This window comes from Prunus persica, chromosome G6 (genome assembly GCF_000346465.2).
Source record: "Prunus persica cultivar Lovell chromosome G6, Prunus_persica_NCBIv2, whole genome shotgun sequence".
In the NCBI taxonomy this organism is placed as follows: domain Eukaryota; kingdom Viridiplantae; phylum Streptophyta; class Magnoliopsida; order Rosales; family Rosaceae; genus Prunus; species Prunus persica.
The window spans coordinates 19,376,367-19,388,128 of record NC_034014.1 but is presented as its reverse complement, the minus strand read 5'-3'; the positions used below and the strand labels follow the sequence as shown (position 1 = coordinate 19,388,128).

The following is an 11,762-nucleotide window of genomic DNA, read 5'->3' as shown; positions in this document are numbered from 1 at the left end:
AAGTTGAAAGTTAAAACTCCCACTTCCATTATGCAGATACACCAATAAGTCTCTGTAATACCTTACACAAAGTTGTTTCTATGCTTCTTGTTGCAAAGCTACAGCGCATCACTCGTAAAATTTTCCCTGGAATAGATGCATATGGACACTAACATGAAAATACACACACACACACACACACAAAAAGGGTTTTGAACATTTGATTTACTCAAAATGGTGTAGGATAGAGGTAGCAGAAGAAAATCACAATTGCCATTCAAATGCTGATGGATGGTAGTTCAAAAGTCAAAACAAAAACCCCTGAAGTTTTATATACACAACCCTCTTAAATCACTCAAAGCTCCACACTTTCTAAACTCAACTCTCTCTAGACTTTAAAACCTTATCTTTTCTACACTTGAAATTTTACACACAAAAAAAATTGAGAGTAACATTCAAAATAAGCACATAACAACCTTAAATATTTGACACAAATTGACCAGAATATGTTTACTTTTTCAGCATTCTTTCAGGACAGATTATGAAAATTGCTGTTGAAACCTCTGTAAGGCTAGGTGATCCTGAAAATGAAATCACTTCAATCAAAGCTTTGTCCAAGTTTCCATTCTGTTGCTGTCGCTGCATTGTGCTCACGTTTGATTGGTGATCACCACATTTAAATTCATGGCTCATCTTCCGCAAGCTGCACATTGTATCCATGCTTTAGGTCTGTAACAAGTCAAGGTTTCCATGTAAAATGTTTAGACGTTCAAAGATCCAATATGCCCGCATTAAAATACAGGATGGTTTTGCACATGTTAACCAAAGCTTAAGAAGGAAAAGGTAAAAGGTTGACAAAAGAGTATATGACAGTCACAATAGGGAGTCAAGATCAGCTAGCAATGGAAAGTTGAAAACAACTCAATACCATCAGGAATTGACTGAACTTTATGACTCCAAGGTGAACCCTTTCACAGCGTAAAATTTTAAGTAACAGGTTTAAGTTTGACCAATTAATGGATATGGAAATACAAATTTTGATAAGTTTACAACTATTTATACATAATATTCTATCATGATATAATCTCAAAGACTAAACTTTATCAAATATCTATCCAGTATTACAAAGATATGAACAAACAATTATCAAACTAGAACTAACTCTCGCAAGTTCCCATTCACCTACAAGCAAGATTACACGAATGGGCCAACTCCAAAAGCTTAAGCTGTCAAAGAATGGGCCAACAATGTATATCAAGCTCACAACTACAAGATCCAAAAGTATAGATAGAGAGAGATATGCATATATCCCTCAATAGAAGGGGACTATATATACACAGAGAGAGAGAGAGAGAGAGAGAGAGAGAGGGGCAATTCACAGGAGAAATTGGAGAGAGAATTAATCCCTGGCTTTTATCTCCTCACAAGATCAGCAAGAGAGGTAGAATGAGGGAGAGAAGTTTGTGTGTGTGTATGCTGACCCCTTGTGGACATAAGTTTGTGTGTGTGCATGTGGCATAGTATAGCTTAATTATTTTTCTTCTTTATTTTCAAAGGGGGGCTTCATGGTAAAATCAATGTGGGTATGAGTTGGATATGATATACACATGTATAGTTTACTAACCAACTTGGCCCGCCCATTACACCATCTACACAAAAATCACTGAATGCGTAAAGGAAGCTTCATTGAAGAGATGATCTAGGCACTAGAAGGGATGAAACAAGAATATAACTCATATATTACCAGGACCAGGGAAATAAAGGAACTAATGAAATAAAGGTGTTAGGTGGTGGAATATTTACTCCAACCTAATGATTGTATTCCACCAATACTATACAAAACAGATTAAATGTTTTATACCAAGTATTGAATATGTTTAACGGTACCTTTCATTGAAGACTTATCATATTTCTCTTTCCTCTCATCATCATTCTTCCATTCACTATCATCATCATCCTCATCATCATCATCATCATTGCCCATTTCATCTCTTCCATCATTTCCTATATCGCTCTCACTTGCTGTCTCCCATTCGGAATCATCGGTCTCTCGGCCATAGATGTCACCAGCATCACCCTCACAGTGGACACCCCCATGTTTGATAGCTGCCTCTCTAAATAACCAAGCTGCACGCATCTGCTTTTTAACCAATCGCTCCGCATAGTCAGGAACCTTATTTTGCCTCAATGAGAGATCAGGATCATTTGACTGAGAGCACTCGTTTATGAACAGAATGGCATCTAACAAACTCTCTTTTGCAAGCCCAAGCATGTCATAAGCCTGTGCTCTTCTCCAAAGACTTTTGGCATGACGGTTCAGTGGGTTGTGAAGACAAAGTGCACGAGTAGCATCACTAATAGCTGCCAAGGGCTGTTGCAACAGAAGATGACACTGTGCTCGATTACTGTAAAGAACAACTCTCTCCTTTTTGGATCTCATTGGACACAATGCCAACGCTTCTGAGTACTTTGATGCAGCTCCGGATATATTTCCTGATGAAAATAATGAATTTCCTTCGAGCTTGACCACTAGAGCTGCTGCCTGTTTAATATGGAGATCCTCTTTAGGCATATTCTTTTCCCATTTCAATCTCTGTCTGGAATTCAACAGTTCCTCAATCAATTCCTTCGTTCTGTTACTGAAAGAGTTGCGTCCTGTCCCTTGTGACTGGACACATTCCTCAAGAACATTAACAATGGAATCTCCAAGCTTCTTGTGATCACCCAGAGTTGTAATCTCCGCAAGGTCAACAAGTGCGGGTACAGCCTTATCAATCACCTATATAATGGTTTAAGTAGCATTAGGTATGGTATACATTATGATGTCATACCAGATATACATACTACAATAATAGGTTAGTTTATGAAGTGAAGTATTCTGAACTCGTGCATACAAAATGTAATAGGACAATATTTACAAAATCTTTTCAAAGAAGATGATCATAATTACTGAAATTGGAGAGAAACTCTGAGGACAACTCTTCCACCAATGAGATTTACAAAAACTTAAACAGGACAATGCAGATCTGCATAACTTCTGCTCCAAACCGAAGGTAATATATATGATGCATCAAAGCATTCGTGAAGGAAAAAAAAACACTTGATATGATATGACCAAAAAAAAAAAGTTAAATTACTGGATAACAATTAGGAATATCAATCAGAGAAGTTGGATTTTCCATTACAAAAAGGGCTCATCAATGGCATACCAGTATCATGATGTGCATATAATAAGAAAACTAAAAGAAACAGTAGTGTATGCACTATGCAGGACCAGATGAAGAACCACTAATGTGGAAGATACCTTATGACATGTACTAGGGTCTTGAAGCAACCAAAGAAGACAATCAATAGTCATATACTGCCAATCATCTGATGACCGAGCAATATTACACAATGATTCGATAATACCAGGACAGCTAGCAACAGGTCCTCTACCCAACTTATGATGGCAGATTGTTCTTAATAAACCAATACCAGCTGGTGAGTTTTCATTAACAAGCCCACCCCACATGCCAGGTAGTTTTGTTAAGAATTCAGGCTTGCATATGGTAGGAAGAAACTCTGGTTTAAAGGCAAAGCAGTTAATAAGCTGGAGGGACCAGCATTGTAACTGACTTGCCCATTCTTCTGCCTTTCTGGACTCCATTTCAACACCTCCCATACCGCGGGTGAGCAGATCACAATGATAGCTTAACCTTCTGTCAACATACTGGTAAAAATGAGAATAAACGATTTCTAGTGAGCTCATTGCTAGTTGAATGGAAAGCTCAAGAATTTCACCATGACTTGCCACAGCAGGAAAAGTGCTGGCATAGGTAGCCAAGTGCCCTAAAGCTCGAACTGCAACTCTCTGTTCTACCCAAGTTAACCTTCCTCTCAAAAGTTCAACTAAGGGAGGAATTACCCCAGCATGCACAGCACTTTCTGCAAATTCTTCCATGTTCATGGTGTATGACCCAATAATATGGGCTGCATAATAAGGAATGTATATATTCTGGTCATGAGAAAGCCAGCGACGATTCTTTAGACCCTTCCATATTAGTGCAGCCATACATTCAAAGATGCCAAGCTCGATGAACTCAGGATCATTTGGATGTGCCATGGCAGTGTTCCAAAGGCCACTGATAGGGAGAACTTGTCCATCGTCATCCTGTGCAGGAAGCTCTCTAAAGAATTTCAGAATGCTTGCTCTTCGCTTGCTTGGATTCCCTTCCTTCATGACACAAAAGAAGCATCCTGGGTATGGACAGTCAGAAGACACTTTATCCATGTTCGGATTACAACTTAAGATCATACAAAGCAGGGCAGGTCAACCCTTCATCTCTTAGCTGAATCAAATTAACTACACGAACAGAGAACATAATTAACATGTTAGCTTGGCATCGATCGGAAAACATACAGCAAGCATAATATTAAATCATAAAATAATTACTGCAGCAGCGAGGAGAGGTTATGTCGGTCAAATAACTCTCTTGTTCAGGTTGGTGCAATAACTCACTTGTTCAACTTTTCCTCATCTCATTTCAATTGGAATAATATCTCAATTCCCAATTCCTAAGCCTATCTTTCTCCATATTGTTGTTCATTAAAATTTGCATCTTGGTTAAACTTTTGCAAACCATTTACCACCCCACATTTAATCCTAAACCCTAAAGCATAACCACAAGACTATCGCACTTCAACTCCAAGGAATTCCACTGTACCATTAACCATTCCACTCACTCTTCTATTCCACCCATCCTGTTAACCATTCACCTCCCTCATTCTTATTAACTCACAATACCAAGCCAACAAAAATAAAATTTAATAAAATAAAATCCAACAACAATCTGAGATGGCAAAAGCAATCAATCTTTACCAATAAGTAGTGAGTATCAATTCTGAGAACACCCTTGTCACATTTCTCAATGTTCCCAACCTGACATTTAAATATTTGATATATACTAAGTCTTGATCCTACTAAACCTAACACCCATTAGCCCTGTAGGCCTCTCTGAAAACCAATAATTAACATGCTACTAAAGCCTATATAGCCTTTGCTTGTCGTACTTGAAAAGTAAATGTAAACCACTTTATGCCTTATTAAAGTAATGAATTTTGAAGTCCAAATTCAGAATCAAGTTACAGAGTGACAATTCCAGTACAAACAATCCGCAAAGGTACAGCCTTTTAGTAAACAATTAGATCTAAAACGAAAAACAAATGGTATTTTCAAATTGTTTAATGAGATCCCAACTCTAGAAATGCCCCAATCATAACGAAAACAACATGCGGAAGCAAAAACAAAGGAGGAGGAGGAAAATAGATACCTCTGAGAAAACCTGTTCTGTAGAGATGAGTGAACACTTCAACAATGAAGTAGTGACCCTGAGCTACAATGAGAAAATGGGTAAGAAAAAGAATCCCAAAATGATCTTTGGGTTTCGAAAAAGCCGATTGCTTTTGCTCTTCTTTTTCTACTTCCGCTGTAGGCTAGCCGAACACGAAGAGAAGAAGAAGAAAGGGAGAGAGAGTGGAGAAGAGTGGAGCTGGGAAATGAAAACGACGCTGTTTTGGAAAGGGGTTTTGATTCGGACAGCGAAGAAGACAGATTGCACTGTTTCAAACTTCTAAATTAATAAATCCAATTCACCCGAAAATATTTTGACTTCCAAATTGAAATGGAATGAATACGTATCGGCTTCGACCACGCGCGCTGTTTATGGAGGGTGGGGCCCAGTTGAGGGGCTTAAGAAAGAGCGCGTGAAGATGGCAACCACATTTCGCTCGAGTGTTAATAGTGCGGCAAGAAGACAGAAGTGGAGGCAAAGACTGAAAGATTAACAGAGTAAACGTGGAGGTGGGACGGTACATTAAATTTTTGCTTTCATTTTATTTGGTGGGGTGTGCTGCTGGTCCCATTTCCTTCCACGCCTTGTCCTTTTTGCCATTTTTTTTGAATTCCTAAGGATTCAAACTTGGGAGACTTTGGAAAAGCAAAATTTTAAAAGAAGCCAAAATGGACAAAATTGCCCTTATTTATTTTTTGATTTCCTAAGGAATCCTTTACATTTGCATGTCTTTGGTTTGAAAGTTGAGAGGTTTTTCTGTCTTTTTTGAAAAAGCTTTGGCTTTTTCCAAAAGTGAAAGTTTTTTTATGAGTAAAACCTAAATTTACTTTCAAACTTTGACGACACCAAACATACCCGAATTTATCAAATTACATGTATCGTGTTTACTCATCTAGAATGGAAGAAGTCATATGATTTATGAAAGTTAGATAGGGTAATCAAGGAATGAGAATGAGATCATATACTTCTTAGTTAATCTTATTCTTGATTTTGAGGATATTTAATTATGAATTTTAATATAAAACTTACATAAGTTTTAATTTCATGTGTGTTAGTATACGTATGAGAAGTTAGGAATTAGAATCATTTCAAGACCCATGAGTTAATAAACACATAAGAAGCAGGAATTAAAACCATTCTAATACACATTCCTAATAAGTAAACATGTGTGAGAGTGTGATTGTATTAGGGTGGGCAAAAAGTAAACTATCTAAACTAGGGTTGAGCAACCACACCTATAAGTCTGGAATTGCACACTCCACCAACCTCAATAATGTGTTGTTTTTTTATCGACACAAAACTGACGAATGCTTCAATCGACTATGATCGATTCATTGGGAAATTGGTTCGGTTTGTTTGGTTTGGACGAGCAGTGACAACAGAGAAATGAGGCAGAGAGGAGGAGAGCAAGCAAGATCCGACTAAATCAGGAGTCTCCTCTACAATTCCAACAGAGAGAGAGAGAGAGAGAGAGAGAGAGAGAGAGAGAGAAGGGGGGAGAAGGAGCATGTATAGAGAGTTAGAAGAAGAATAAGAGAAGGCCAATCGACAGAGAAATATGAAGATAAGGCGTAGAGTATGAGAGAGACACGGTGGGATGTTATGGTGTTGAAGGTGTTTGGTTTGTGATCTAGGAATGGAAATAGGGAGATGCAACGTGGAGAATGTAGGTTTTTTTGGGAAAAAAGTGAGGTGTGGTTCGGTTCAATTATACCACCGAATTTGAAATCTTAAATCGAAATTGAACCGATTTATAGACATATTTAAAACAAAAAATCACACCAAATCACATCGGCCAATTCAATTCTATGAGTTTTCTCAATTTATCAGTCTCAACACGGAGCTCTAATCTAAACCATCAAATTTAACTATCATATATTTCTTAAAATTTCTTAATGTTTTACTATAATAAGTTTTTCAACTATTAATTTACGATAAAATGTTCCATTTGATGTATACACACACCCACACACAAAATGTGTTGGGGAAATTACAATCAAGAAAGTTTAAAAAAAAATTATTCTCTCTTCCAAGAAGCGCTTAGATATAATTAAATTGAAACGCATATAACTCACTCCCTTTTAAGGAGATTCAAGCTCATTGCAGTTTGGCAAAAACCACGAACTGGTGTGTCAGTATATGGAGAAGATTAGGCAAAGATTCTCAACGGTGATTTTAGTTGTAAGGTGAAGGTGGTCTTACCATTAACACGCCCGGTCCTTTATTTAGAGTCTTCTACAAAGGTACTGCTCAAGATGTGTTGACCGATTTCGTTGGAATTAAATTACTCCTCTTAGGTGAAGCAATAATGATGAAAGATAGAAACACGTGATGCATAACTTTACAATTTTTGGTGTGAGACACCTTTATGTTCACGAGAGCCGATATTTATAAAATTCAGATAATTGGCTAGCAAGGTAACCTAGGTCTGCATAAGTCAACTTCCTATTCAAAATTGATTACTTCACAAGATAAAACGTATCTTATGAACCAAAACATCCAATTTTCGTTCTCTCATACAAATCTTGAAAAAATAATAAATAAATTGAAAACCATTTCGACATCTAGTTATGACAACAACAAAAACAAAAAAAAAAAAAAATACGATGCTTTTACTGAAGTTGCCAATATGGTCTAACTCAATAGAAAATGGACTTAATTTGCAGAACATAGGTCTCCAGTTCGAATCACCACGGTATCATAGTTGTATGTGTGTTAGAATTCTCCTATATAGTTTAAACTATGCTTGTATTGAAAAAAACACTTAAGTTATAATAATTAATTGAGTTGTCAAATGTTTGAAGTTAAGAGATTTTTTATAAAAATATTTTTTAAAGAAATATCTAAAAAATAAGTTGTTTGAATTTTTAAAATACAATGTGGACTGGGTCCACGAAGCTGTCCCTCCCTCAACTAAAGCTTTATGTTTAATGATTGCAGCTAAAAACCAAACGCCAAGACTATAATGAGTGGAAAGTTATAAGGGGTAAGTTATAAGGGGTTCACTTTATAGCCATCAGATTAATCCAAGGGCTGGGGAGAATTGAGTTAAAGTTTCACAATTGGGTAGGTAAGGAACTCAAACCCGAATTGAATATCCAGCACGTCCAAAAAGAAGAAGAAGAGGGAAACACGTCCGAAAAAGAAGAAGAAGAGGCAAGTTCGAAGTTTGAACAGAAAGAACTCATCTCTCTAAAACACAGAGGTCTGAGATACCCAATGAAGGCAACGGCTAACGACAGTTGAAGGCAACGATTCGCCACTCCGTTCTCCAGACCCCGAGAAAGTATTTATTTGGAGTAGAAGGGGCAAATGTGTGGATTCCAAATCAGTGAAGAGGCGAAGCAGTGGAAGGGGAAGGGGAGAAGCTGTATTCGTTGGAAGTGGTAGGTTCCATTTGTGGAGCAAAGAAACAGAAAGACCCCACACAGACACCTTGCAATAACCAGCATTTGGTGAGTAATTTATGGAATTTGAGTTTAGGGTTAGAGTAATGGTTTTCCCCAATTTGTACCATAAATTTTGTTGGATTTGGCATCTCTTCGTTGTGCTTCAGTTGCATGTTAATTTTTGCTTAGGTATATGTTAAAAAAAGAAAGAAAATCAAGTCAATAACAAGTGAATAACATGTCAATAATGATATGAATAAGATAATGGTGTTGAATTGGAGGAGGCCCTCAAAACCTTCCACATTTGAAGCAGTGCATAGTGCAGATTAAGAAGAGGCGCTAGAATATATATATATATATATTTTATGAAGTAAATATGATTTCCTTTGTTACTAAATTTGCCTGAGAAACATTTGAACAGATAATAATAAACTCATGAATAGAACTGCAAAGCATTTGATGAGTAATGTAAGGAATTTGAGTTTAGGGTTAGAGTAATGGTTTTCCCCAATTTGTACCATCAATGTTGTTGGATTTGGCATCTCTTATTTGTGCTTCAATTGCATGTTAATTTTTGCTTGGGTATATGTTAAAAAACGAATGAAAATAAAGTCAATCACATGTCAATAACATCTCAAAACCTTCCACATTTGAAGCAGTGCAGAGTGAAGAGTACCTCTCTGGCACTAGAATTTATATATTTTGTGAAATAAATATTATTTCATTTGTTACTAAATTTGCCTATGAGAAATGAGAACAGATAATAATAAACTCATGAATAAAAGTGCAAAGCATTTGAAATGAAGGTTGATCTATGACGATTGTGGGTGACTGAAGAAAAAGGTAGAAAGAAAGAAGGATGTGGCAATTGCTTAGCAAGCAGATAGCAGAGTACATGCTTTGCTTTGCTTCCTTCCACTATATTTCTTATTTATTTATTTTGGGTTGTGTATGAGATGACAATAATTGTCATGTGTGTGAAGTGCAGAACTTGCCTACATTGCTGCACTTCACACGAGTATGGATCCATAAATAAAACACGTGAAATTGTTTGTAATTCACATAATCATTGCATTAACAGGTATTTGCACAAAAATTGTCATATTGCTTTGATGATGTTAAAGCCTGTGATGAGTAATCCATATGCTCATGTACTTTGTAAAAGTTGTAATGTGCCTGGTTGACTAGTTGTGATTGTGCAAATACGTGGTAGTATATATGTTCACGTTATTTCACATTGTATTTGAGGAAATGGGATCCAACGTGGAGCTGGTATGGCCAGAGGCAGAGGTATATTCGTCACGGGTGAACAACTGCTCACATGCAAATTCATCTCTAGCTGCAATTCGAGCGAAGTTGAGTGCGGAACAATTAGAACAATTCAAGACATCATGCTTTGGCCATCTTCTGAATATAGATAAGATTCAGTTTAGCGGACAGATTGTGCATGGGGTTGTGTTGCGTAGAGTAGCGGGGCAGGGTGTGAAAGACTTGGATGGATTGAGTTTCTTATTAGGGTGTGACGTTGCTCAGTTCACTCGTCAGGATTTCTGTTTGATCACAAGGCTTCGTTTTGGGGAAGTGCCTGAAGTTTCCAGTGGAGAGAGTAATGAAATCAGACTTCAGAAAAGATATTTTATAGACGAAGGAATTACATGCAATGCTTTAGAAGAAGCATTTGTGAGGTGCACAGAGGAAGATGACATCTACAAGCTAGCTCTTGTTTACTTTGCTGAGTTAGTGGTTTTGGGAAGGGACAAACATTTGAACATCAATCTAAATTACCTGACCCTTGTAGAGGACTTGGATGCGTTCAACAGGTATCCGTGGGGTTCGGTGTCCTTTGACAAAACCCAAGACAGTCTATTTTCTGCACCAACAAAGTATGTGAAAAGCTTGGAAAATGAAGAGGGAAGAGGGAAGGGGAAAAGTAAGGTAACGGGAACAAGCCGGAGAAATGAGAAGGGCAAGAAGGATAAGCATGGTGAAGCGCAAAGGAGTGGCTGGAGTTTTAAAGGTTTCACGTATGCTTTCCAGGTACATGGTAATAATGTTCATGTCAGTTATGTTTTGTTTTTCTTTAAAACATAAATAATGACTTTTGTCCTGTGAATTGTGTAGATTTGGGTATATGAATTAATTCCTAGAATGGCGGACCTGAATTACTGCAAGGTTGTTGATCCGACCGCTGTCCCGCGTATTTTGCGATGGAGAACTACTACGTCTGTTCCAGAGATGAGAAAGTTGAACAATTATTTTTTCCAGAGCAAAGAGGTTTGGTTTGCAGCCCTTAGAACTATTGATAAGATTGAATGAAATTATGAAGTAGAATGATTTAGTATGACTCTTGTCTGTATTCTGAAACAGTCAGTTCAGTTGCGGGCGCTATGTCCAAGTGAAGAGGAAATGAGACAGCCATATTGGAGTTGGCCACAGGATCGCCCTGCTGTTGTCTCGGCAGAGTCAATTCCTTCTTCATGTGGTGATCTTGATGAGTTGAACAAGGTGGTAAGCTTGTTGAGGTCCGAGTTGTTTCAAGTAAAGCGGGAAAAAGACGTCCTTCACTTAAAGGTCATACGGATGGAAAAACTGTTGGACCAATGTTTAGGTCCTCAGTTTGAGCAGGAAGTAAGGAGGGACCTAGCTTTACTGAAACAGAGGACGAATCGTTGTGTCGTCTCACATCTATTTAAGGGATATGGGGAAATGGATGACATTCAATGGGATGAAGGGCCAAGTAACAGAAATGAGGGAGAGGAAAAAGAAGATGAAGGGATTGAAGGGGGTGAAGGGCCAAATAATAGAAATGAGGGAGCACATAAGGAAGAGGAGGGGATTGACGGAGAGGAAAAGGAAGAGGAGGGGATTGAAGGAGGTGAAGGGCCAAGTAATAGAAATGAGGGAGAGGAAAAGGAAGAGGAGGGGATTGAAGGGGGTGAAGTGCAAGGAAAACCAAGTGAGGTAGATGAAGGGCAAAGGAAAAGAAGTGAAGGAGAGCAAGTGCAAGTAAAAAGTAGCAAAGGAGAGGAAGCCCAAGACAGAGCAGTGAGGGAGAGGAAGT

The 11,762-nt window shown here is 37.8% G+C and overlaps 2 protein-coding genes across 3 annotated transcripts; one reads left to right on the top strand and one right to left on the bottom strand.

Annotated features, from left to right (window-relative positions):
- Positions 231–5,563, bottom strand: LOC18772198. Of its 2 annotated transcripts, none has more exons than XM_020566396.1 (4): positions 5,292–5,563; positions 3,284–4,324; positions 1,867–2,758; positions 231–708 (listed from the first exon to the last, which is right to left on the bottom strand). In XM_020566396.1, the coding sequence occupies exons 2-4, from the start codon at positions 4,274–4,276 to the stop codon at positions 662–664; spliced, it is 1,932 nt and encodes a 643-aa protein (XP_020421985.1). In that variant the 5' UTR covers positions 4,277–4,324; positions 5,292–5,563; the 3' UTR covers positions 231–661. The 2 variants fall into 2 exon arrangements, with proteins under 2 accessions (XP_020421985.1, XP_007208440.1); XM_007208378.2 differs by having other exon boundaries at positions 231–682.
- LOC109949717 lies at positions 8,643–11,333 on the top strand. The gene is made up of 5 exons (XM_020565824.1): positions 8,643–8,767; positions 9,950–10,738; positions 10,823–10,975; positions 11,069–11,209; positions 11,310–11,333. The coding sequence occupies exons 2-5, from the start codon at positions 9,953–9,955 to the stop codon at positions 11,331–11,333; spliced, it is 1,104 nt and encodes a 367-aa protein (XP_020421413.1). The 5' UTR covers positions 8,643–8,767; positions 9,950–9,952.